Source organism: Scyliorhinus canicula, chromosome 12 (genome assembly GCF_902713615.1).
Source record: "Scyliorhinus canicula chromosome 12, sScyCan1.1, whole genome shotgun sequence".
Taxonomy (NCBI): domain Eukaryota; kingdom Metazoa; phylum Chordata; class Chondrichthyes; order Carcharhiniformes; family Scyliorhinidae; genus Scyliorhinus; species Scyliorhinus canicula.
Genome location: NC_052157.1, coordinates 55,441,436 through 55,468,872, shown reverse-complemented (window position 1 = coordinate 55,468,872; position 27,437 = coordinate 55,441,436). Strand labels below are relative to the sequence as shown.

The window sequence follows — 27,437 nt, the reverse complement described above, 5'->3', positions numbered from 1 at the left end:
CCATTGCAGCGCCCTCTCCTGTCCTGGCGCCACCCATTCTCCCCTTATGGGCTCTCACCCAATGCCCCCCGCTCAGGTCCTTCCGCTGCAGCGCCCTCTCCTGTCCTGGCGACACCTCTCCTCAGTGCGCGTGCGCGTCAGCGAGCCCCACCTCAACCACAGTTGGTCCCACCCCGCGGAGGGGGAGGGGCTGCAGCGGAATGAAAAATAAGAGCAGGACATGTCAGCCCTGGTCTGACAGACCTAAGTTCACGCGGAGCTGAGCCGATCCAGATTGACTGAAAATTGGGAAGTTTTGAGAATGATTATTTTAATGACTGCCGGCGGGCGCGGTGCAGTCTGGGCGTTGTAGTTTCCGCAGCGCGACTCCCGGCATTCAGTGCGGCGGCTCAGGAGCCGTGAGAGCTGCAGAGGCAGGGAGAGGGAGAGGGAGAAGCAGGAAATCAACCGGGGGCAGGACACAGAGAGGTAAAGGAATAGAAGGGGAGAGAGAGGAACTATAGAGGAGGGTACTGGAGAGGATACACTGCACAGGAGGGTGCTGGAGAGGAGGGCCCTGGAGAGAGGAGGGTACTGGAGAGACCGAGAGGAGGGCCCTGGAGAGAGGAGGGCACTGGAGGGAGAGAGGAACTATAGAGGAAGGTATTGGAGAGGAGGGTACTGGAGAGAGATTGTGGTGGGCCCTGGAGAGAGGAGGGTACTGGAGGGAGAGAGAGGAACTATAGAGGAAGGTACTGGAGAGAGAGGAGGGTACTATAGAGGAGGGCACTGTGGAGGAGTGTGAGAGAGAGAGGGGGAAAATGAAATTAAAATTGCTTATTGTCATAAGTACGCTTCAAATGAAGTAACTGTGAAAAGCCCCTAGTCGTCACATTCCGCCGCCTGTTTGGGGAGGCTGGTACGGGAATTGAACCGTGCTGCTGGCCTGCCTGGGTCTGCTTTAAAAGCCAGCAATTTAGCCCTGTACTAAAACAGCCCCTCAAGGCACTGGAGAGGAGAGAGCGAAAGAAAACATTGGAGAGGAGAAAGAGGGCACTGGGGAGAGAGAGGGAGAAGAGAGGAGGGCACTGGACTGGGGCCTCACGGTAGCATGGTGGTTAGCATCAATGCTTCACAGCTCCAGGGTCCCAGGTTCGATTCCCGGCTGGGTCACTGTCTGTGTGGAGTCTGCACGTCCTCCCCGTGTGTGCGTGGGTTTCCTCCGGGTGCTCCGGTTTCCTCCCACAGTCCAAAGATGTGCGGGTTAGGTGGATTGGCCATGCTAAATTGCCCGTAGTGTAAGGTTAATGGGGGGATTGTTGGGTTACGTGGGTTTAAGTAGGGTGATCATTGCTCGGCACAACATCGAGGGCTGAAGGGCCTGTTCTGTGCTGTACTGTTCTATGTTCTAGAGGAGGGCACTGGAGAGGAGGGAGCGAAAGAAGAAAACACTGGAGAGGAGAAAGAGGGTGCTGGAGAGAGAGAGGAGAGGAGGGCACTGGAGAGGAGAGAGAGAGGAGGGTGCTGGAGGAAGAGGGGAGGAGAATTGAAGGGAGGGAAGGAGGGTATTGGTGGGGTACTAAAATACAGAGAGTATGTTAATTGGAGGAGAGAATTTTATTTTTACTGTTTGTAATTTGTCCAATTAAGGGGGAATTTAGCATAGCCAATCCACCTATCCTGCATATCTTTGTGTTGGGATGAGACCCACGCAGACATGGGGAGAATGGTCAAACACTGACCCTGGGCCGGGATCGAACCCTGGTCCTTGGTGCCGTGACGAAGCAGTTCTAACCACTGTGCCACCATGCCTAGCGGAGAGAATTAAATGATGATCCCATTCCAGACTCTATCCTTTTGCCACCTTGCTGCTGTTGCTTGCTGACCATCAATCTCTCTTTCCCCCTTTCTCTCTCTCTGCAGGTAGCACTTCAACTAGCAAAATGAATCTGGAGAGAGTGAGCAATGAAGATAAACTGAACCTCTGTCGTAAATACTATCTGGGTGAGAAGTATTGCAGCGAATGCGGGTTGAGGGTGTGTAGTCAGTGGGAAAATAACATGTAACAATGACAGCACCTTCCACACCTACAATCACTGCCATCTAGAAGGACAAGGGCAGCAAATACCCAGGAACCCCACCATCTGGGGGTTCCCGTCTAAGTCATTCATAATGACTTGAAAATATATCGGCCGCTTCTTCATTGTCACTGGGTCAAAATTCTGGAATACCCTCCCTAACAGCACAGTGGGTGTACCTGTACCTCACGGGAATATACTCCATTTGCCTGGATACAGGAATAGAATTGAAAAGTGGAAAACAATTTGTTTCGAACCTTGACTAGCCAAGACCTGGAGCACGGTCTACAGTTAGATACGAACATCTGGATCGGTATCAAGAGGAGGCCATTCAGCCCCTCGAACCCTGCTCCCCCATTCAATAAGGCCATTGGCTGATTTGATTGTCACCTCAACCCCACGTTCCTGCCGATCGCCCCGATAATCTTTCACTCTCCTCGTTAATCAAGAATCTATCTAGTTCAGCCTGAAAAATATTCAAAGATCCTACTTCCACCGCCTTTTGAGGAAGAGTGTTCCAGACCCTCTGAGAGAAACAATTTCTCCTCATTTTAAACGGGCGACCCCTTATTTTTGAACAGTGACCCCCGAGTTCTAGATTCTCACACAAGAGGAAACATCCTCTCCACATCCACCCTGTCAATACCCCTCAGGATCGTCAAGGTTCCGATCAAATCCCCTCTCACTATCTAAACTCCAGTGGATACAAACCAAATCTCTCCAACCTTTCCTCATCAGACAACCCGCCCATTCCTGGTGTTAGGCTGAGAAACCTTCTCTGAACTGTTTTCAACACATTGAATAAGGAGACCAATGCTGTCCACAATACTCCTGATGTTGTCTCCCAATGCCCTGTACAATTGAATCATAACCTCCCTACTTTATAATCAATTCCCCTCACAGCAAACCATAACATTCTATTAACTTTCCTAATTTCTTGCTGTAGCAGGATACCAGTCTTTTGTGATTCATGCACTCGGACACCCAGATCCCTCTGCACCTCAGCGCTGCAATCTCACCATTTAGATAATAAACTTTTTTATTCTTCCTGACAGAATGGACACTTTCCCACATGCTCCATTTTACTGCTCACTTAACCTTTCTATGCCCATTTGTGGCCTTCTTACTTCCTCTTACTTTGAAACATAGAAAATAGGAACAGGAGGAGGCCATTCGGCCCTTAGAGCCTGCTCCATCATTCATTATGATCTTGGCTGATCATCCAACTCTATAACCTGTTTCCACTCTTTTCCCCCCTCCCTGTATCCTTTCATCGCTTTAGCCCCATGAGCTGTATACAATGTTTGGCCTCAACTACTTCCTGTGGTAACAAATTCCACAGGCTCGCCATTCTCTGGGTGAAGAAATTTCTCCTCATCTCTGTCCTAAATGGTCCACCCTGTATCCTCAGTCTATGATCCCATTGTTCTGAACACCCCCACCATCGGGAACGTCCTTCCTTCATTAACCCGGTCCAGTTCTGTTAGAATTTTATAGGTTTCTATGAGATCCCCTCCTCATTCTCCAGTGAATACAATCCTAACCGATTCAATCTCTCCTCATACATCAATCCCGCCAGCCCAGGAATCAGTCTGGTAAACCCTCTCGAGCACTCCCTCTAGAGCAAGAACATTCTTCCTCCGATAAGGAGACCAAAACTGCACACAATATTCCAGATGTGGTTGCACTAAGGCCCTGTATAATTGCAGCAACACATCCCTGCTTCTGTACTCTAAAACCTCTCGCAATGAAGGCCAACATAGAATTTGCCTTCTTTGCCACCTGCTGCACCTGCATGCTTACCTTCAGCGACTGGTGTACGAGGGCAGCCAGGTCTCATTGTACATTCCCTTCTCTCAGTTTATCGCCTTCAGAGAATGGTCTGCCATCCTGTTTTTGCTATCAAAATGGGTAACCTCACATTGAGCCGTCTGCATCCTCCTCATAGCTCACCCTCCCACCCAGTTTTGTGTCATCTGCAAATTTGGAGATATTACACTTAGTTCTCTCATCTGAATCATTAATATACATTGTGAATAGCTGGGGACCCAGCACCCATCCTTGTGGTCCCCTACTAGTCACTACCTGCCATTCGGAAAAAGACCAGTTAATTCCTACTCTTTGTTCCCTGTCTGCCAACCAGTTTTCAATCCATTTAAGTACACGTCCCTCAATCATAAGACCATAAGTGCAATTAAAGTGCAATCCCATGCACTTTAATTTTACACGCTAAGCTTTTATGCGAGACTTTGTCGAAAGCCTTCTGGAAGTTTAAATAAATCACATCCATTGGCTCCCCCTCATCAACACTACTAGTGTTGTCTCAGCTGTTCTGGGGAAATTTGCATACGTGCAGTGCGGTCAACCTAAGTTGAAGGTGAACCTGCAAAGGAGACCTAAGGAGTTTGAGTGAAGGCAATCATCCAGCAGAGGGCAGCAGAGCAGAGCTACTGATCAGCTGTTCTGGGGAAATTTGCATACGTGCAGTGCGGTCAGCCTAAGTTGAAGGTGAACCTGCGAAGGAGACCCAAGGAGTTTGAGTGAAGGCAATCATCCAGCAGTGGGCAGCAGAGCAGAGCTGCTGATCAGCTGTTCTGGGGAAATTTGCATACGTGCAGGGCGGTCAGCCTAAGTTGAAGGTGAACCTGCGAAGGAGACCCAAGGAGTTTGAGTGAAGGCAATCATCCAGCAGAGGGCAGCAGAGCAGAGCTACTGATCAGCTGTTCTGGGGAAATTTGCATACGTGCAGTGTGGTCAGCCTAAGTTGAAGGTGGTTTGTAGAGGGGCTGTTGTCAAGTGACAGTTAAACCCAAAACACTGAGTGTTTCCCACCCTACCTCCTCCTCTAACCAACCCCCCCACCCCACGGTGGTTGGGAAGCCGGTGCAGGGGCCTGTCGTGAAGGTGAGTGAGTGCCTTTAAATTTGCTTACCTTTCAGCGGGAGCAGGGTTTGAGGTAATATCAGGTAAGCTCTTCCTTTCTTTTTCTTTTTCTTGTTTTTTTTTTTAAATCTAGAGGTGATGTCAGGGAAGGCAGTACAATGCTCCTCCTGCAGAATGTTTGAGGTGAGGGACGCCGTCAGTGTCCCTGCTGATTTCATCTGTGGGAAGTGCACCCAACTCCAGCTCCTCAAAAACCGTGTTAGGGACCTGGAGCTTGAGCTGGATGAACTTCGGATCATTCGGGAGGCAGAGGGGGGTCATAGATAGGAGCTTCAGGGAAGTAGTTACACCAAAGACTGGAGATAGATGGGTAACTGTAAGAGGGACTGGGAAGAAGCAGTCAGTGCAGGGACCCCCTGCGGTCGTTCCCCTGAGTAACAAGTATACCGTTTTGGATACTTGTGGGGGGGGGGACTTACCAGGGGTAAGCCATGGGGTACGGGCCAATGGCACGGAGTCTGTCCCTGTTGCTCAGAAGGGAAGGGGGGAAAGGAGTAGAACATTAGTAATTGGGGACTCAATAATCAGGGCCACAGATAGGAGATTTTGTGGGAGCGGGAGAGACTCACGTTTGGTATGTTGCCTCCCAGTTGCAAGGGTACGTGATGTCTCGGATCGTGTTTTCCGGGTCCTTAAGGGGGAGGGGGAGCAGCCCCAAGTCGTAGTCGACATTGGCACTAACGACATAGGTAGGAAAGGGGACAAGGATGTCAGGCAGGCCTTTAGGGAGCTAGGATGGAAGCTCAGAGCGCGAACAAACAGAGTTGTTATCTCTGGGTTGTTGCCCGTGCCACGTGATAGATGAGGAATAGGGAGAGAGAGCAATTAAACACGTGATTACAGGGATGGTGCAGGCGGGAGGGATTCAGATTTCTGGATAACTGGGGCTCTTTCTGGGGAAGGTGGGACCTCTATAGACAGGATGGTCTACATCTGAACCTGAGGGGCACCAATATCCTGGGGGGGAGATTTGTTAGTGCTCTTTGGGGGGGTTTAAACTAATTCAGCAGGGGCATGGGAACCTGGATTGTAGTTTTGGGGTACGGGAGATTGAGAGTATAGAGGTCAGGAGCACAGATTTGACTTCGCAGGAGGGTGCCAGTGTTCAGGTAGGTGGTTTGAAGTGTGTCTACTTCAATGCCAGGAGTATACGAAATAAGGTTGGGGAACTGGCAGCATGGGTTGGTACCTGGGACTTCGATGTTGTGGTCATTTCAGAGACATGGATAGAGCAGGGACAGGAATGGTTGTTGCAGGTTCCAGGGTTTAGGTGTTTTAGTAAGCTCAGAGAAGGGGGCAAAAGAGGGGGAGGTGTGGCGCTGCTAGTCAAGGACAGTATTACGGTGGCGGAAAGGATGCTAGATGGGGACTCCTCTTCTGAGGTAGTATGGGCTGAGGTTAGAAACAGGAAAGGAGAGGTCACCCTGTTGGGAGTTTTCTATAGGCCACCTAATAGTTCTAGGGATGTAGAGGAAAGGATGGCGAAGATGATTCTGGAAAAGAGCGAAAGTAACAGGGTAGTTGTTATGGGAGACTTTAACTTTCCAAATATTGACTGGAAAAGATATAGTTTGAGTACATTAGATGGGTCATTCTTTGTACAATGTGTGCAGGAGGGTTTCCTGACACAATATGTTGACAGGCCAACAAGAGGCGAGGCCACATTGGATTTGGTTTTGGGTAATGAACCAGGCCAGGTGTTAGATCTGGAGGTAGGTGAGCACTTTGGAAACAGTGACCACAATTCGGTGACCTTTACGTTAGTGATGGAAAGGGATAAGTATACCCCGCAGGGCAAGAGTTATAGCTGGGGGAAGGGCAATTATGATGCCATTAAACATGACTTAGGATGTGTTGGTTGGAGAAGTAGGCTGCAAGGGTTGGGCACACTGGATATGTGGAGCTTGTTCAAGGAACAGCTATTGCATGTTCTTGATAAGTACGTACCAGTCAGGCAGGGAGGAAGGGATCGAGCGAGGGAACCGTGGTTTACCAAAGAAGTGGAATCTCTTGTTAAGAGGAAGAAGGAGGCCTATGTGAAGATGAGGCGTGAAGTTTCAGTTGGGGCGCTTGATAGTTACAAGGAAGCGAGGAAGGATCTAAAGAGAGAGCTGAGACGAGCAAGGAGGGGACATGAGAAGTCTTTGGCATGTAGGATCAAGGAAAACCCAAAAGCTTTCTATAGGTATGTCAGGAATAAAAGAATGACTAGGGTAAGAGTAGGGCCAGTCAAGGACAGTGGTGGGAAGTTGTGTGTGGAGGCTGAGGAGATAAGCGAGATACTAAATGAATACTTTTCGTCAGTATTCACTCAAGAAAAAGATAATATTGTGGAGGAGAATGCTGAGACCCAGGCTAATAGAATAGATGGCATTGAGGTGCGTAGGGAAGAAGTGTTGGCAATTCTGGACAAGGTGAAAATAGATAAGTCCCCGGGGCCGGATGGGATTTATCCTAGGATTCTCTGGGAAGCCAGGGAACAGATTGCTGAGCCTTTGGCTTTGATTTTTAGGTCATCATTGGCTGCAGGAATAGTGCCAGAGGACTGGAGGATAGCAAATGTGGTCCCTTTGTTCAAGAAGGGGAGTAGAGATAACCCCGGTAACTATAGGCCGGTGAGCCTAACGTCTGTGGTGGGTAAAGTCTTGGAGAGGATTATAAAAGATACAATTTATAATCATCTAGATAGGAATAATATGATTAGGGACAGTCAGCATGGTTTTGTGAAGGGTAGGTCATGCCTCACAAACCTTATCGAGTTCTTTGAGAAGGTGACTGAACAGGTAGGTGAGGGTAGAGCAGTTGATGTGGTGTATATGGATTTCAGTAAAGCGTTTGATAAGGTTCCCCACGGTCGGCTATTGCAGAAAATACGGAGGCTGGGGATTGAGGGTGATTTAGAGATGTGGATCAGAAATTGGCTAGTTGAAAGAAGACAGAGAGTGGTAGTTGATGGGAAATGTTCAGAATGGAGTTCAGTTACGAGTGGCGTACCACAAGGATCTGTTCTGGGGCCGTTGCTGTTTGTCATTTTTATAAATGACCTAGAGGAGGGCACAGAAGGATGGGTGAGTAAATCTGCAGACGACACTAAAGTCGGTGGAGTTGTAGACAGTGCGGAAGGATGTTGCAGGTTACAGAGGGACATAGATAAGCTGCAGAGCTGGGCTGAGAGGTGGCAAATGGAGTTTAATGTGGAGAAGTGTGAGGTGATTCACTTTGGAAAGAATAACAGGAATGCGGAATATTTGGCTAATGGTAAAATTCTTGGTAGTGTGGATGAGCAGAGGGATCTCGGTGTCCATGTACATAGATCCCTGAAAGTTGCCACCCAGGTTGATAGGGTTGTGAAGAAGGCCTATGGTGTGTTGGCCTTTATTGGTAGAGGGATTGAGTTCCGGAGCCATGAGGTCATGTTGCAGTTGTACAAAACTCTAGTACGGCCGCATTTGGAGTATTGCGTACAGTTCTGGTCGCCTCATTATAGGAAGGACGTGGAAGCTTTGGAACGGGTGCAGAGGAGATTTACCAGGATGTTGCCTGGTATGGAGGGAAAATCTTATGAGGAAAGGCTGATGGACTTGAGGTTGTTTTCGTTAGAGAGAAGAAGGTTAAGAGGTGACTTAATAGAGGCATACAAAATGATCAGAGGGTTAGATAGGGTGGACAGTGAGAGCCTTCTCCCTTGGATGGAGGTGGCTAGCACGAGGGGACATAGCCTTAAATTGAGGGGTAATAGATATAGGACAGAGGTCAGAGGTGGGTTTTTTACGCAAAGAGTGGTGAGGCCGTGGAATGCCCTACCTGCAACAGTAGTGAACTCGCCAACATTGAGGGCATTTAAAAAAATTATTGGATAAGCATATGGATGATAAGGGCATAGTGTAGGTTAGATGGCCTTTAGATTTTTTCCATGTCGGTGCAACATCGAGGGCCGAAGGGCCTGTACTGCGCTGTATCGTTCTGTGTTCTAGTTACATCCTCGAAGACCTGCAGTAAATTTATCAAACATGATTTCCCTTTTGTAAATCCATGCTGACTCTTTTTGATGCTGCCATCATTTTCCAAGTGCTCTCCATACAATATTTTAGATTTTAGAACTCTAGCATTTTCCATACTGCGAACGTCAGGCGTACTGGTCTATAATTCCCTGTTTTCTCTCTACATCCCTTTTTAAATAGCAGGGTTATGTTATCTACACTCCAATCTGTAGGAACTATTCCAGAATCTAATCTTGAAAGATGACCACCAGTACACCCACTATTTCTAGAGCCGCTTCCTTAAGTATTCTGGGGATTTATCGGTCTTCAATCCTATCAATTTCCCCAACACCATTTCTCTACTAATACGGATTTCCTTCAGTTCCTCCAACTCATTGAACCTTGTGTTCCCCAACATTTCTGCTATCTTACTTGTGTCCTCCTTTGTGAAGACAGAACCAAAGTTTAGTTGCTCAGCCATTTCTTTGTTCCCCAATGCTCCTGTTTCTGATTGTTAGGGACCTACATCTGTCTTCACCATAACTGTAGAAGTTTTCACAGTCTGCAAATTTACTTTTGTACTCTATTTTTCCCTTAATCAATCCATTTGTCCTCCTTTGCTGAATTTTAAGCTGCTCCCAATCCTCAAGTCTGTTGTTTCCTTGGCCAATTTGTATGCTTCTTCCTTGAATTAAATATTTCTAATTTCTCTTGTAAGCCATGGTTTGGCCACCTTTCCCGTTTTACTTTTGTGCAAGACAGGAATAAACAATGGTTGCAGTTCCCCCATGCGCTTTTTGAATGTTTGCCATTACCTGTCCTCCTTCATCCTTTTCAGTAATGTTCCCTAATCCATCTTTGCAAACTCACCCCTCAAATCATCGTAGTTTCCTTTATTAAGATTCAGGACCCCTGTCTCAGAATCAACTACGTTACTCTTAATGAAAAAGTTGCTCATATTATGGTCACTCATCCCCAAGGGGTCTTGCATAACTAAATTGTCACTTACCCCGTTCTCATTACACAGTACCGAGTCGAGGATGGCATGCTCTCTAGTTGGTTCCTCAACATATTGGCTCAGAAAACCCACCCGTATACACTCCAGGTATAATTCCTCTATGGTATTGTTACTATTTTTATTTTCCCAATCTATATGCAGGTTATAATCACCCATAATTACAGATGTTCCTTTATCTTTTAAAAAATAAATTAGAGTACCCAAATCTTTTTTTCCAATTAAGGGGCAATTTAGCATGGCCAATCCACCTACCCTGCACATCTTTGGGTTGTGGAGGTGAGACCCACGCAGACATGGGGAGAATGTGCAAACTCCACACGGACAGTGACCTGGGGCCGCGATCGAATCCGGATCCTCACTGCCATGGAGCAGCAGTGCTAACCACTGCGCCATCCCGCAGATGTGCCTTTATCGCATGGGTCTCTAATTTCCTGTTTAATGCCTAACCAACACCACCACTGCAGTTTAGAGGCTACATACAAATCCCACTAAGGTTTTTAGCTCCTTGGTGTTTCTCAGCATGACCCATACAGAATCCACTATTGCATTAATTTCTTCTGTAACCAGCAATGCAACTCCATCACCATTTCCTTTTTGTCCGTCCTTTCCAAATACTGAATACCCCTGGATGTTCAGTTCCCATCCCTGGTCACCTTGCAGCCGTGTCTCTATGATGCCAACTATGTCATACCCAGTTTTATCAATTTGTGCGATTAATTCATCCACGTTATTGCAAATGCTCCACGCATTAATGCACAAGGCCATGAGGCTTGTCTTTTTAACATTAGCTGTCCCTTTCCGACTATTTTTCACTGTGGCCTTGTTTGATTCTGGCCCTTGATTTCTCTGCCCATCACTTTTCTTATTCCCATTTCTATCTTTTGTCCTTGTCCCTGTTGTCCCTCCTCTGACTCCTTGCATAGGTTCCCATCCCCATGCCATTTTAGTTTAAACCCTCCCCAGCAAATAAGTCCCCCAAGGAGTATTCACAATTTACTTTCCTACATATATTCATTGTCAGCAAAACTAGTAGGTGGTGGGGTTCCCAGGTATCTGCTGCCCTTGTACTTCTAGATGGTAATGGTCGTGGGTTTGGAAGATGCTGCGGAAGTAACCTTGGTGAGTTCCTGCAAATGGTACACACGGCTGCCACTGTGCGTTGGTGGTAGAGGGAGTGAATGTTAATGAAAGGAGTGCCAATCAAGCGGGTTGCTTTGTCCTGGATGGTGTCGAGCTTCTCATCCAGGCAAGTGGATAGCATTCCATCACACTCCTGACTTGTGCCTTGTAGATAGTGAAGTGACTTTGAGGGGTCAGGATGTGAGTTGAGGGGTCAGGATGTGAGTTGTTTGCTGCAGGATTCCCAGTCTCTGACCTTCTTGTTGCTGCCCTCTGCTGGCATCAACTGACGACAGTCAATTATTAATACTCACTGCAAGTTTGATTTATACAGCTTTTATTATTTAACTCCGTCTTTAGCTATGTGCCGATTTAAGCAATTAGATAAGCTTGAACAAAAACATACTGCCCCGACAGAGAGAACTTGACCAGGCTCGCTCAGGAGGGTGAACGTTGTGAGCTCCCAGGCTCCGGTCTTTTCTTGTATGGTGGCACGGCAGCACAGTGGTTAGCACTGTTGCTTCATGGGACCAGGGTTCGATTCCCGGCTCAGGTCACTGTCTGCACGTTCTCCCTGTGCCTGCGTGCGTTTCCTCTGGGTGCTCCGGTTTGCTCCCACAGTCCAAAGATGTGCAGGTTGGGTGGATTGGCTATGAGAAATTGCCCTGTTAATGTCCAAAGGTTAGGTGGGGGTTACTGGGTTACAGGGTGTTGCTATTTCTATTACCAAACCGCAAGCTGCGAGTATGTTTCTTGTATTGACCAATTTACCACACAACCAGTATGTTATTTCGAAGGACAGTTTATTATTAAACACAAGACTTATCTCTATGTGCAATGAACTCGCGGCTACGCATTAAACTACACCTATGAACTAAGATGACCTTTACTTAACTTCTGGATGACCGGCTTGGTGCAGGTAGATAAGGCCTTTATCTGAGTCCCCACGTGTGTCGGCTGGAAGTCGTCAGGTTCGTCTCGACTGCGATTCGTCTCTCAGGTGCCAGTCGCAGGTCTTGAACTTGGCTGGTCGTTATGCTGCAGTTGGTGTCCAAAAGAGAAGGATCCCTACTTTTGTTTTAAAATATAAATTTAGAGTACCCAATTATTTTTTCCAATTAAGGGGCAATTTACCGTGGCCAATCCGCCTATCCTGCTCATCTTTGGGTTGTGGGGGTGAAACCCACGCAGACACGGGGAGAATGTGCAAACTCCACACGGACAGTGACCCAGGGCCGGGATTCGAACCCAGGTCCTCAGCGCCGTAGGCAGCAATGCTAACCACTGTGCCACCGTGCTGCCCTGAAGGATCCCTACTTGAGCAGTGCCTCTTATACTTCTCCTTTTTCGTGCCCTTTTAGGCAGTGCTAACTCAGGATCCAATGGATCGATAGGGTCTTGATCACCCTAATCGATTCTGGCCAATTAGGGGCGGGTGCCTCGATGGCTGGGCGGGTCTTAGTTGCCATTGTCCCAGGTACATATGCCGTTCCAAATAAGGGGAAGCGGCGCCGGTCAGTCTACTACTGTTGCTATTCGTTAATTTGAGTCTATTGTCCTGGGGAAATCGTTGATTGACCTTTAACGGGGCAAGTTTCAGTTTGGTCTGGTTTTCCTTTGCGCAATACACAATACTGTCTATCCCAACTTGACCACAATTCCCATTATCCTTTGTGGGCAGCCATTTTAGATGGCCACAGGGGATAGGGTGGAAGTGTAGGCTTAGGTAGGGTGCTCTTCCCAAAGGCCGGTGCAGACTCGAAGGGCCGAAAGGCCTCTTGCACTGTAAGTTCTATGATTCTATGTTGATTCCCAGAGTTATCGCCCTTGAAACCTCAAAGTTACTATTTTTTATAAGGTTTAAGTTAAACAATTCGGTAGTTTCTAGGCATCATTCGACTGTGAGAGAGCCGTTCTCTCTGTTTCAAAACAAGTTTTATCAGCAAAATTTCCCATTGCAAGCCATCGTTCTGTCTGTTCCCATGAAATTCATTCTTCAGCAAGGCAGTTTTCCACACGGACAATTCTGTTGGCCTCTTTTTTTTACCATCGTGCTTCACGGCACAAGGTTGACCATCTCTTGCAGCCACAGTATTTATATGGCTAATATGGTTCAGTTTCTGGTCAATAGTAACCCTCAGGACATTGATAGTGGGGGATTCAGCAGTGGGAATTGTTATATTTCTTTGTCGCCACAAAGAGAAACGGTATGGAGGTGCCCACACTCTGGATTCGCCTAAAACCCGATGATCGGTTTATTAGTGTAGCACAGTGGGTAGCACTGTTGCTTCACAGTTCCAAGGTCCCAGGTTCGATTCCCGGCTTGGGTCACTGTCTGTGGAGCCTGCATGTTCTCCCCGTGTCTGCCTGGATTTCCTCCGGTTGCCTCCCACAAGTCCCGAAAGACGTGCTGTTAGATAAGTTCCATATTCTGAATTCTCCCTCTGTGTACCCGAACAGGTGCTGGAACGTGGCGACTCGGGGCTTTTCACAGTAACTTCATTGCAGTGTTAATGTAAGCCTACTTGTGACAATGAAGATTATTCTTATTATTAAGGGTGTCACTCGATACCATAAAGATGGTGATAGGGGAACTAGAAAGGAGAAAGGCCGAGGGCACGCGAGGGCAACCACAACAGCAAAGCCGGAACACGCGCTGCCGATCCCAAAGGGCAGCACGGTAGCACACAGAGCTAACGCTGGCTTCACAGCATCAGGGTCCCAGGTTCGACTCCCTGCTGGGTCACTGTCTGTGAAGAGTCTGCACATTCTCCTCGTGTCTGCCTGGGTTTCCTCTGGGTGCTCCGGTTTCCTCCCCTAATCCAAAGACGTGCAGGTTAGGTGGATTGGCCATGCTAAATTGCCCTTAGTGTCCAAAAAGGTTGGGAGGGGTTATTGGATTATGTGGATAGGGTGGAAGTTTGGGTTTAAGTGGGTCGGTGCAGACTCAATGGGCCGAATGGCCTCCTTCTGCACTGTATGTTCTATGTTCAAACACGCCCCCCAGGTATGTTCTAGTACCGGGGGCAACAGAGATACAAGTAAAACAGTACGGTTGTGTCAACTGACTTCTGTGGGCTCAAAAACAGGGGCCTCCATTCCTGTACATAGATTTCCTGATTGTATGCAGGCTTGTTTGTCCTTCATTATCTTCTTTTGTATTCCAATTTTGTAGATTCCCATTTTTTCTTTTCTCTTGTGTCCATGGCAAATGTTACTGTAAATAATCGTAAAACCAAAAAAAACATTTTTTAAAAATGGTGATCTGTCCAAATCCCACGCAAACACACTGCTGGTATCGCTACACACCACGTGCTGCAGAACCAGCAGGCATCAATGGGCCCAAATGACCATAGGCTGCTTTCCCCTTTGAGGGGGAGTGCTGACTGGTGGTGATTTAATCTGAGGATCACCACACTTCAGGCGAGGGACAAGGCTGAGAAGACGGGCTTCATGAATAACTTCAACCGGTACGGAATTGAACCTGCGCTGCTGGCCTCGCTGTGCATTGCAAACCAGCTGTCCAGCCAACAGAGCTAAACAGGGCGCCCCCCCCAGCAACATTTATTCAACAGATCCCCTGATAAACATATCTACAATTCAATAAGACAACCTCTTTGGTGTATGTCTTTTTGGTAGAATTTGCCGTTCTTGAACTCAGCTACCTGCGACCTGAGAAGTGTCCTCATTTCTTTCTGTAGATGGTACTTCTTGAGTAGTTATTTCAGTACCTGTCACGATGGGCACTGAAAAGCCCTCCGAAGCAGAACCTGAACTCGTCACTAATTTTCTTCCAAAGTATTGCTCGCTAGATCTTCAAAAGGTAGAACCTCTTGAGCAGTGTTTGCAAACTCACTTTGTGCAGCAAGTAACTGATCAGCATGATGTCGGCAAACTCTTTCATCATCCGTCAGTACAGTGTATGATATTGGACCTGTCTTCACTTGAATCATACCGGTATCCATTTCTTGTTGGTGGTATAGCTCCCAGTTTAACACACTCTCTCCCTGGTCGAATACTCGCTTTTTGGAGATTTTCTCCCACCTAGCAATTTGTGCTTGTTATTGTCGTTTGACAATCTCTGAAGTATCAGGTGGAATTAACAAATCAAACTGTTTGTAATTTCCTCTTGAGCAGCAGCATTGCCAGTGAACTTTGTGTGGTAGCATGTAGTGTTCCGGTAAGATATTTAAAATTTGTTTACTCTTGTTGATGATGTTCCCTGGTCCTTTGATGCTTTGACAGAATGCTTTAATGATTGAACAAAACATTCGGCCAATCCAGAAATATTACCTTTCTGGAGAAAGAGAGCGAAGGATCTTACGTCTCTGCTGCCGGGGGTCAAACTGAAACTCCCTCCAACTCTGAAAATCATTCCACTGGGATAGGATCCAATTACCAGCTGTTAAGGCGCAGAGTATGACCTTTTGGGCCAATTCATTGGCCACCAACCAATCAATCAAACCGAGTCCCATCTCATCTCTGTCTCTGGTGCTGACAACTCTTGTTAAAACCAGCAGAGACCAGCAACTAGCAGAGTTTTTTTCTCCTATAACTCCTGAATTCTGCTGCTTGACTGAAAGACACATGTCCATTAATCGTGTATGGAACAAAATAGTAACATCAAAATAAAAGAAACGGGAAATAAGGGAATAAACAGGAAAGACCCTTGAGGTCTGGATTTTTCCGCTGAATGTCTGACATTGTTCCTTTTTGGACCTATTGCACCACCTTCCCCATCACTGGTTCAGTTCTTGTGTACCTTTGAACTTGAGATGAAGGCACGGGTACACCATCCAAGAGTGAGGAATACAAAATATTGACAACATCTTATTCGGGGTCATGCTTGACATGTAACATCAATCATGAAGAAGCATTTGCATGCTGCTCGGACTTGTGATACTGGATATCTTTGCAATCTGCAGGGCGGCATGTGGCGCAGTGGTTAGCACTGGGACTACGGCGTTGAGTACCTGGGTTCGAATCCCGGCCCTGGGTCACTTCGTGTGGAGTTTGCACATTCTCCCCATGTCTGCATGGGTTTCACCCCCACAACCCAAAGATGTGCAAGTTAGGTGGATTGGCCACAATAAATTGCCCCTTAATTGGAAAAAAAATAATTGGGTACTCTAAATTAAAAAAAATCTTTGCAATCTGCTAGCTGCCAAAGAAAATATACCTTTTTACGGCCCAAAGATTGTAGTCAAGGATCGATGATCCCTTAAAAGAGTAAAATGACCCCCGTAAAGGTAATGGTAGAAACTTCTTTCACTGAAAATGATGCTCAGAGCTTCCTTTTTCTAGTTGGGCGTAATTCATTTTTGAACTAGTAAGCTCGAGATGCAAATACTATCAATCGTTCCTCTCCTGAAGGCATAGTGTGCGAGACTTTAAACAGAACAGGAATGAGCGGCTTCTTCCCAGAGGTGGAGGACAAATGTGAACGGTGCCAGGGAGGCCCGGCCACCCACATCCCCATATTCTGGTCTTGCCCCAGGCTTGTCAGGTACTGGATAACCCTCTTTGAGGCCATGTCCAAGGTGGTGAGGGTGGAGCCTTGCCCACTAGTGCGGTTTTCAGGGTATCGGAGTATCCAGAGCTCTTTATGGGGAGCGGGGCAGACGCCCTAGTCTTTGCCTTCCCGATCGCCTGCCAAAGACTGCTGGTTGACTGCGGATGGCTCTAAAGTATACCATCCGGGGATCAACGGTGGGCTTATATAACACATGGCGACTATTCACCAGCCTGTTCCAAGACCTGATTGTGACCAGCAGCCAATAAGGGAGGGGAGGAAACACAACAGACAATGGAAGAAAGAGAGGAGGAGGGTGGATTGGGACAGGGGTGGGGAGAGACAGCAAGAGGGGAACATAGGAAGGGGGAGCCCGGAGGGACAAAAGGCAAGAGTGCAAGCGGAAGCGATCACAACGACAAGACCAAACCGTGCCAGGCTAGTGCCGAACAAGCCCCCCCCCCCCCACCCCCCCCCCCCCCCCCCCCCCCCCCCCCCCCACACTCCCTCCTGGTATGGTTCAGTGCCAGGGTAAAATGATGACGAGAGTCAAACCTACGCGGCGGGGTATCGCAAACAGGAGCCCTCACATTTGTACATAGACTGCATCTTGCCGCTCTGTAAATATCCTTACATTTTTATTTTGTTTGTTCTGTTGGTATTGTCCGCTCTGTTGTTATAATATAAATGAAACTCTCAGTTAACAATACCAACAAAAAAAAAGAATGTGCGAGACGACTGCAGGTTCAGATGTAATTCCAAAACAAAGTGTTCTGTATCAAAACAGACTTTTGTCACGCTGATGAGTAGTGGCTTTGATTTGGCAGCCACTGTTGATATGCCTGTGAAAGATCAATTTTATTGAATTTCTGCTCTCCAGAAAGTCCAGCAAACAAATTCTCAATGAGCGGCAGTGGCTCAAAATTGTGTTCATGGTAGCTTTAAAATCTGCACAAATATTCACTGAGCCATCCTGTTTCAATACAGGAAAGATTGGTGTCGCCCAATCACTTGGAGCAACAGGTTCACTGATTCCTAATCTTTCTAGTTCTTCTTCAGCTTTGGGCTTGATGGCATATGGCATGGTTCTAGCTTTGAGACATTTGGGTGTGCTGTCTGACATGATTTTTATGTATAGCTCAACTTCAGTCATAGAGCCGAATGAATCATAGAACCGTAGGAAATACGAGCAGGAGGAGGCCTTTCGGCCCCTCGAGCCTGCTCCACTATTCATTGTGATCATTTTGATTATAAATTGTGTTACAACACCCTGGGTAAGTAGTAATCTTTTTTATTGTCACAAGTAGGCTTCAATGAAGTTACTGTGAAAAGCCCCTAGTCGCCACATTACGGCGCCTGTTCGGGGAGGCCGGTACGGGAATTGAACCCGCGCTGCTGGCTTTGTTCTGCATTACAAGCCAGCTGTTTAGCCCACTGTGCTAAATGAGACCCTGCATGGTCTATTGTTGTATTCCAGCCTCACAGACCTCAGAGTCCCAACATAAATGAATTATCCAATAATTTGTGTATTTTCATAAGAACTAGGAGTAAGAGTAGGCCATCTGGCCCCTTGAGCTTGCTCCGCCATTCAACAAGACCATGGCTGATCTTTTTGTAGACTCAGCTCCACTTACCCGCCCGCTCACCATAATCATTAATTCCTTTACTGTTCAAAAATCTATCTATCTTTGCCTTAAAAACATTCAACAAGGTAGCCTGAACTGCTTCACAGAGCATGGAATTCCACAGATTCACAACCCTTTGGATGAAAAAGTTCCTCTTCAAGTCAGTCCTAAATCTGCTCCCCCTTTGAGGCCATGTTCTAGTTTCACCCGCCAATGGAAATGACCTCCCTGCTTCTAACTTACCTATTTCCTTCATAATTTTGTGTTTCTATAAGATCCTCCCCCCTCATTCTTCTTCATTTCCTGAGATCTTTAACCCTTGACTGCACCCACCCTCCATCCAGGCACACACCAGACAAACATATGGTGGGGGTAGGGAAAAGATTGGAAATAACTGTCTGGCTTCGATTAGAACTGGCAAGGCTATAGAATTGTCTTTGAGGAGTCACTTCCACTTGACTGACCTCCGTCTCACACTGTTGGTCCCCCTCAGGCCTGTGCAGTTCTAGCTTGCGTCCACCAGATGGACTATCAGCCTCACTGAGTTGAAACTACAGTTCTCAGCTTGAGGGTTTTAAGTGGGTTTTTAAACAGCCCCTCCTTGTTCTGAACCCTCGGGAAGAATCCAGCGGGGGAGTGAGAATTTGGAGCGCTGGCTTCACAGTTCTTAATCAGGATAGGAATGTCTACTTACCTACAGCTCCTCTCATAGGCCACTTTCACAGGCTAGCTTAAAGCATTTAAATTACCAGGCCTTTCCAACAAAGTTTTACACTTCCAGCGACCTGGCTGGTGTCATTTAAGCCAGAAATTACTTTCCCGGGCTGGCTGGAAGCATTCAAATCGTCAGGCCAAAAGAACAAAGAAAGGTACAGCACAGGAACAGGTCCTTCGGCCGAACAAGCCTGTGCCGATCATGATACCTAACTACTAAAAAACCTTCTGCTCTTACTCGGTCTGTATCCCTCTATTTCCTCCCTGTTCATGTATCCATCCAGATGCCTTTTAAATGTTGCTAATATGCCTTCTTCTACCACATCCTCTGGCAGTGCGTTCCAGGCACCCACCACTCGCTGCGTGAAAAACTTATCCCGTACATCTCCCTTAAACTTTCCCCTCTCACCTTGAACCTGTGCCCCCTTGTAATTAACACTTCCACCCTTGAAAAAAGCCTCTGACTATTCACTCTGTCTATGCCTCTCATAACTTTGAAGACCTCTATCAGGTCTCTCCTCAGCCTCTGTTTTTCCAGTGAAAACACTCCTAGTTTATTCTCCTCGTAGCCAACATCCTCAAGACCAGGCCGGTGAACCTTCTTTGCACTCTCTCCTGAACTTCCAGCTCCTTCCGATAATGTGGTGACCAGAACTGTACACAACACTCCAAATGCAGCCCAACCAAGGTTTTATACAGCTGCCAAATGATTTCCCAACTCCTGTACTCAATTCCCTGGCTGATGAATGTAAGTATGCCATATGCCACCTTCATCACCTTGGCCACCTGTGTTGCCACTTTTAGGGAATTGTGGACCTGCATGCCCAGGTCCCTCTATGTTAATGTTCCGAAGGGTTCTCCCATTTACAGTATAATTCATACCTAGATTTGATCCTCCAAAATGCATCACCTCACAGTTTAACTTCATCTGCCATTTCCATGTCCAAGTCTCCAATCTATCTATATCCTGTTGTATCCTCTGACAATCCTCGACAATATCAGCAACTCCGCCAATCTTCGTGTCATCCACAAACTTACTGATCAGACCACCCACATTTTTCTCTAGATCATTTATATATACTACAGCAACAGAGGTCCCAGCACCAATCCCTGTGGAACACCACTTGCTTCAGATCTCATTCAGAAAAACAACTTTCCACCGCTACTTTCTGTCTTCTATAACCAAACCAGTTCTGTATCCATCTAGCCAACCCACCCTGAATCCCATGTGATTTTAGTTTTTGTACCAGTCTGCCATGTGGGTCCTTTTCAAACGTCTTACTAAACTCCATATAAACTACATCCACAGCCCTTCCCTCATCAATTTTCTTTGTCACCTCTTCACAAAACTCAATTAAATTGGTGAGACAGGCCCTTCCCCGTACAAAACCATGCTGCCTGTCACACTATGGACTAGACTACTTTTCATCCAAATGTACATCCTGTCCCTCAGTATCTTTTCAAAAACTTCCCCACCACTGATTCAAGGCTCACCGACCTATAATTTGCTGGATTGCCCCTGCTTCCTTTCTTAAACAAGGGAATAACTTTGGCTCTTCTCCAGTCCTCTGGAACCTAGCCTAATGTGAAGATAAATGTTAAGGCCCCAGCTATTTCTCCTTTGCTTCCCACAGTAGCCTGGGATAGATCCCACTCTCTACCTTAATGTCATTTAGGATACTCAACACTTCCTCCTTTGATATATTGATATTCTCAAGAAAGGTCACATACCTATCCTTGACCTCAATATTCGTCATATCCTTCTCCCTGGTGAATACTGATACAAAGTACTCATTAAGGATTTCATCCACTTCCTGTGATTCCACGCATAACCTCCCTCCATTGTCCTTAAGTGGGCCTATTCTTTCTCTTGCTACCCTCTTGCTCCTAATATATGCATTAAAAAGTCTTGGTATTCTCCTTGACCATGCCTGTGGTCAAAGAGGACGTGAGGATATCTTGTTAAGGTCCTAGCTATTTCTCCCCTTGCCTCCCGCAGTAACCTGGGATAGATCCCATTGTCTATCTTAATGCCATTTAGGTTACTCAACACTTCCTCTTTTGATGTATTGACATTCTCAAGAGCATTCACATACCAATCCCTGACTTCAACATTTGTCATATCCTTCTCCCTGGTGAATACCCATACAAAGTACTCATGACGAATTTCACCCACTTCCTGTGATTCCACGCATAACTTCCCTCCATTGTCCTTAAGTGGGCCTACTCTTTCTCTTGCTACCCTCTTGCTCCTAATATATGCATAAAAAGTCTTGGGATTCTCCTTGACCATGTTTGCTAAAGACATTTCATGGCCCCTTTTAGCCCTCATAATTCCACGTTTAAGCTCCTTTCTACTTTCACTGTACCCCTCAAGGGCTTTGTCAGGTTTAAGATACCTAGACCTATCATATGCTTCCTTTTGACTAAGCTTCCAATTTCCCTTGTCATCCATGGTTCATGAATCCTGCCATTTCTGTCCTTAATTTTTGCAGGGACATGCCTGCCCTGCACTTCAATCAACTGGTCTTTAAAAGCCTCCCACATGTCCGACATGTCAAATAGCTGCTCCCAATCCACATTCCCCAGTTCCTGTCTAATTTGGATGTAATTGGCCCTCGCCCAATTGAGCACACTCACCCAGGGCCACTCTAGTCCTTATTCATGACTACTCGAAATCTCATGGAAATATAGTTGCTAAGCCTAAAATGCTCCCCCACTGAAACATCAATCACCTGGCCTGGCTCATTCCCCAATACCAGGTCTAGTATGGCCCCCTCCCTGGTTGGATTGTCAACATATTGTATCAAAAAGCCCTCCTGGACACATCTAATAAATTGCTGTTCATCCGAATCCCTGGCTGTTTGGGATTCCCAGTCAATATGGGGGAAATTAAAATCGCCCATCACAACTACCCTGCTTTTGTCACACCTTTTCAGTATCCAACTAACAACTGCTCCTCTGCCTCCTGCGTGATTTCACCCTTCTTATTCCTGAGCTCCACCCATAATGTTTCCCCTTCTGTCTTGTCTAAAACAACGATATCCCAGAACTTTAACCTGTCGTTCCTGTCCCTCCTTTCACCATGTCTCCGTAATTCCAATTACATTATAGTTCCATGCCGTAATCCAGGCTCTCAGTTATTCTGTTTTGCCTGTCAGCTGATAGAGAGTGTCTTGCTGCTTTCCAAGTCTGCACAGAACTGACAATGGATCTGGCCTGTGTTTTCAGAATATTCCACCAATTCCCTTGACAAGGTTAACCAATCCCGAACAATGCCAGAAGATGTTCCAGAATCACAGAGGGACCGATTGGCTGCTTGCCAAGTCTGTCAAAATGACATCACAGGCTATGCCACAGAGCATCAAGGAAGACCTGGGCCAGTACGTTAGACCAGGGGTGTTTTCAGTTTAGCAGCAGTTTAAAACAAAATCTGCAATATTGCGAGGACAGGGATTGAATCGAGAAAAACAAAACGGGCAAGGATTTGGCCAGTTCCTTACAATTGTCTCGGGTACTAGTGATACTGCTACGTCCATATCCACTTCCATTTTAATTTCATGATCAGCAAGGTTTGGTTATGCACAAAAACATTGTTGATCTCCCTGCATTGATGAGACATCAAGTTTCATTTCTTGCAATAGTTTGGTTTCACTGTCTTTCGTGATCTTAAGCTTCATCCACTAATTTGTAGACACAACTAAATTGTTTGCCTGTGTTCTTCTTGCATCTTCTTGGTGTAGGAAAGGTTTTCGTGAGCCCAACAAACTTTGGCAACATGGCTCTTACCACAGTTCTTGCATATATTTGATTTATTCCAGTATTCCATTGCTGAGTGTCCAACCTGTGGACAATGCAGGCATGATGGCACCTTTGCAGCCCTGTTCCTTGAGGTATCCAGTTTGTGGGTCTTCGCCCCATCCCCTATCCTGTGAAGCTTCTCTTGTTGTTAGCTCCATAGATGTGACAACTTATACAGCAGCCTTTAGAGTTAAATCACTTACAGTAAGCAGCTGCCTCTTAATTACTTCACTGCATAAAACCGCCTATCTCGAAGAGTATCAAGTGTTCTACCAAATTCACATCTAGCTAATCTTCTTAAAGACGCTACAAACTGTAAAATGGTTCCATCTTCTTGTTTAGTACAGTGGGCTAAACAGCTGGCTTGTAATGCAGAACAAGGCCAGCAGTGCGGGTTCAATTCGCGTACCGGCCTCCCCGAACAAGTGCCGGAATGTGGCAACTAGGGGCTTTTCACAGTAACTTCATTGAAACCTACTTGTGACAATAAGTTATTATTATTATTGACTATGGAGGTGGAATTGGAATCTTTCTGCAATCAATATTGGTCGAGGACAGAAATGTCCGTTAAAGATTTTTAATTAATTCACTGAAGGGCTCGTCTCCTGGTTTTGCCTAACATTGGGGATATTGGGAGGTGATGACATAATAGTATTGTCACTGGATTAGTCATCCAAATACCCAGAGTAATTCTCTGGGGGTGCGGGTTCAATGCCAATAAAACACTGGAATTAAAAGTCGAATGATGAGCATGAAACCATTGTCACTTGTAAAAATCCATCAAGTTCACTTATGTGCTTCAGGGAAGGAAATCAGCCATCCTTAACTGGTCTGGCCTACATGTGACTCCAGACCCACAGAAATGTGGATGTCTCCAACTGCTTCTCTGAAATGTCTGAGTGCGACACTCGGTAGAATCAAACCGCTACAAAAACGGTTGTAGCCTTCATAAGGAAAGAAACCGGGTGCACCACCCAACATAGACCCAGACACTGGAAATGGCAAATCCAGCCTGTCGACCCGGCAAAGTCCTCCTTACTAACATCTAGGGGCTAGTGCCAAAATTGGGAGAGCTGCCTCGGATTAGTCAAGCAACAACCTGACGTAGTTATACTCACAGAATCATATGTTACAGACTATGTCCCATTATCACCATTCCTGGGTATGTCCTGTCTCACCGGCAGAACAGACCCAGCAGAGGTGCCAGCACAGTGGCATACAGTCGGGAGGGAGTTGCCCTGGGAGTCCTCGACATCGACTCTGGACCCCATGAAGTCTCATGGCTTCAGGTTAAACATGGGCAGAGAAACATCCTGCTGATTACCATGTACTGTCCACCATCAGCGGACAAATCAACACTCCTCCATGTTGAACACCACTAGGAGGAAGCATTGAGGGTGGCAAGGGCATAGAAAATGCTCTGGGTGGGGGACTTCAATGTCCATCACCGAAAATAGCTCGGTAGTACCCCACAGACCAAGCTGGCCGGGTCCTAAAGGATATAGCTACTAGACTGCGTATGCAACAGGTGGTGAGGGAACCACCAAGTGGGGAACAAACGTAGGTGACCTCGTCCTCACCAACCTGTCTGCCACAGATGCATCTGTCCATGACCGTATTGGTAGGAGTGATCACCACACAGTCCTTGTGAAGACAAAAGCCTGTCTTCACGTTGAGAATACGCTCCCATGGCGTTGTATGGCACTGCTATAGTGCTAAATCGGATAGAAGCAGAACTGATCTACCAACTCAAAGACTGAGGCACTGTGGGCCGTCAGCAGTAGCAGATTTGTACTCCACCACAATCTGTAACCGGGAGCAGGGAGAATGGGGAATTCACTCCCATGAGGAGCAGGGTAAATGCGGAGCTCGCTCCCATGAGGAGTGGGGAGAATGGGGAGCTCACTCCCACGAGGAGCGAGTAGAATGGGGAGCTCGTTCCCACAAGGAGCAGCTCGTTCCCACGAGAAGTGGCTCGTTCCCACGAGGAGTGGGGAGAATGGGGAGCTCATCCTCACAAGGAACGGCTCGTTCCCACGAGAAGCGGGGAGAATGGGGAGCTCGTTCCCACGAGAAGCGGGGAGAATGGGGAGCTCGTTCCCACGAGGAGTGCGTAGAACGGGGAGCTCGTTCCCACGAGGAGTGCGGAGAACGGGGAGCTCGTTCCCACGAGGAGTGCGGAGAACGGGCGGCTCGTTCCCACGAGGAGTGGCTCGTTCCCACGAGGAGTGGGGAGAACGGGGAGCTTGTTCCCACAAGGAACGGCTCGTTCCCACGAGGAACAGGGAGCTTATTCTCACGAGGAGCTGGAAGAACAGGGAGCTTGTTCTCACAAGGAGCGGGGAGAACGGAGGTTCACTCCTGTGAGGAGAATGTGCGACTCGCTCCACAATTGTGTGGAGAATGTGGGACTCGCTCCCACGAGGAATGGGGAGAATGTGGGACTCACTCCCACAAGGAATGGTTGAGGTGAATAGTAATAATAACATAATAATCTTTTTATTGTTACAAGTAGGCTTACATTAGCACTGCAATGACGTTACTGTGAAATTCCCCAAGTCGCCACATTCCGGTGCCTGTTCTCGTGTTGATGTAGGGAAGTTAAGGGGGAAGCTGGATAAAGACATGAGGGAGGGAGGAGTAGAAGGGGATGGTGATGGGGGGGGGGAACGAAGAGGAGGGTTAGAGGAGGCTCGTGTGGGGCAGCCGACGGGCCAAATAGCATATCCTTGTTGATGGATTTATCCTCATTTATTCCAGGTGGTTTTGCGTTGTTGCCGTTCCTGTGGCTGGTGAATGTGGTCTGGTTTTTCCGAGAAGCTTTCATGAAACCTCAGTTCACTGAACAGCCACAGATTAAGAAATGTGAGTATGACGGGCATGCGCTGTCCTCCCTGATCCTGCCAACTCCTTTTAAGGCCTGGAAATAGGCTGACCCCATCATTGCAAGCTGGACATGACTATTCCAAGCTCTCGTGTATGGTCTTGCATCTTCCTGCCTGCCTAAGGCTCAGCCCAGTCAGAAATCTGCTGCCCTTTCCCCGCTAACATGGGTTCCATTCCAGCTTTGAGTGACTGTGAGGAGTTTGCACTTTCTCCCCGTGTCTGCGTAGGTTTCCTCCGGTTGACCCGGATTCCTCCCACAGTTCAAAGATGTGCAGATTAGGTTGATTGGCTGTGCTAGATTGCCCCATAGTGCCTCATCAAACCCAAACGTTCACTGATGGACATTGGCCTTCAGATTCTCAGCCGTGTCTTCAAATATCGACTGTCCGCTCCCAATAACCTTCTCCAGCCGCTACAAACCTTTTCTCTGTAACCTCCGCCAATCCCTACAACCCTCCCTATCTCAACCCTCCCTATCTCTGTAATCTCCTCCAGCCCCCACAACTTTCCCTATCTCTGTAACCTCCTCCAGCCTCTGCAACTCTCCCTATCTCTGTAACCTCCTCCAGCCCCTACAACCCTCCCTATCTCTGTAACCTCCTCCAGCCTCTGCAACTCTCCCTATCTCTGTAACTTCCTCCAGCCCCTACAACCCTCCCTATCTCTGTAACCTCCTTCAGCCCCTACAACCCTCCCTATCCCAACAACCCTCCGAGACCTCTGTGCTCATCTAATTCCGGCCTCTCGAGCATCCCTCTGATTCCCATTGATCTGCCAATGGTGGCCGTGCCTTCAGCTGTTTGGGGGCCCTGAGCTCTGGAATTCCTCCGTCAAACCTCTCTGCCTCTCTTTCTTGCTCTCTCCTTAAAAATAACCTTTAACTGAGCTTTCGGTTACCTGTTCTTGATACATCTGTTTATGTAGCTCGGTGTGACATTTTCACCGCTCCGAAACACCTGGAGCTAGTTCACGACATTGAAGGTGCTATATGAATGCAATTTGTTGTTGTAATTTCTGCCCACAGATGTGAAATGGTCGGGGGTTGGTCTATTGCTATGGATTGCTGTCCTCACCACCTGGATCAGCATTTATCAGACATTTCGACCCATCTGGGGAGCTGTTGGTGATTATATATCGTTCACCATCCCCTTGGGAATTCCCTGAGGAGGAAATGGATCAGTTCAGATGGACGTTCTGGGACCAGCCGGCTGATTGGGATTGTGTCCTCACCATATCCCCAACTCCCAGCCCTGTGGGACCCTCCTCCTCACTGTTTTAATACAGGATCCCATCTGTCTCCCTCTATCTCTCGCCCCAGCTGTCTCTCTCTCTCTGTCTGTCTCCCTCTCTCTCTGTCTGTCTCCCACTCTCTCTGTCTGTCTCCCTCCCTCTCTGTCTGTCTCCCTCCCTCTCTGTCTGTCTCCCTCCCTCTCTGTCTGTCTCCCTCCCTCCCTCTCTGTCTGTCTCCCTCCCTCTCTGTCTGTCTCCCTCCCTCTCTGTCTGTCTCCCTCCCTCTCTGTCTGTCTCCCTCCCTCTCTGTCTGTCTCCCTCCCTCTCTGTCTGTCTCCCTCCCTCTCTGTCTGTCTCCCTCCCTCTCTGTCTGTCTCCCTCCCTCTCTGTCTGTCTCCCTCCCTCTCTGTCTGTCTCCCTCCCTCTCTGTCTGTCTCCCTCCCTCTCTGTCTGTCTCCCTCCCTGTCTGTCTCCCTCCCTCTCTGTCTGTCTCCCTCCCTCTCTGTCTGTCTCCCTCCCTCTCTGTCTGTCTCCCTCCCTCTCTGTCTGTCT

General features: G+C 47.4%; 1 protein-coding gene across 3 annotated transcripts; it reads left to right on the top strand.

The window, feature by feature from the left end:
- Positions 1–184: 184 nt before the first annotated feature.
- psenen (presenilin enhancer, gamma-secretase subunit) lies at positions 185–27,074 on the top strand. Of its 3 annotated transcripts, none has more exons than XM_038813606.1 (4): positions 185–288; positions 1,903–1,983; positions 25,530–25,634; positions 26,680–27,074. In XM_038813606.1, exons 2-4 carry the CDS (start codon positions 1,923–1,925, stop codon positions 26,817–26,819), a joined length of 306 nt encoding a protein of 101 aa, XP_038669534.1. In that variant the 5' UTR covers positions 185–288; positions 1,903–1,922; the 3' UTR covers positions 26,820–27,074. The 3 variants fall into 3 exon arrangements, with proteins under 3 accessions (XP_038669534.1, XP_038669533.1, XP_038669535.1); XM_038813605.1 differs by lacking the exon at positions 185–288 and adding an exon at positions 334–468; XM_038813607.1 differs by lacking the exon at positions 185–288 and adding an exon at positions 624–642.
- Positions 27,075–27,437: the final 363 nt, after the last annotated feature.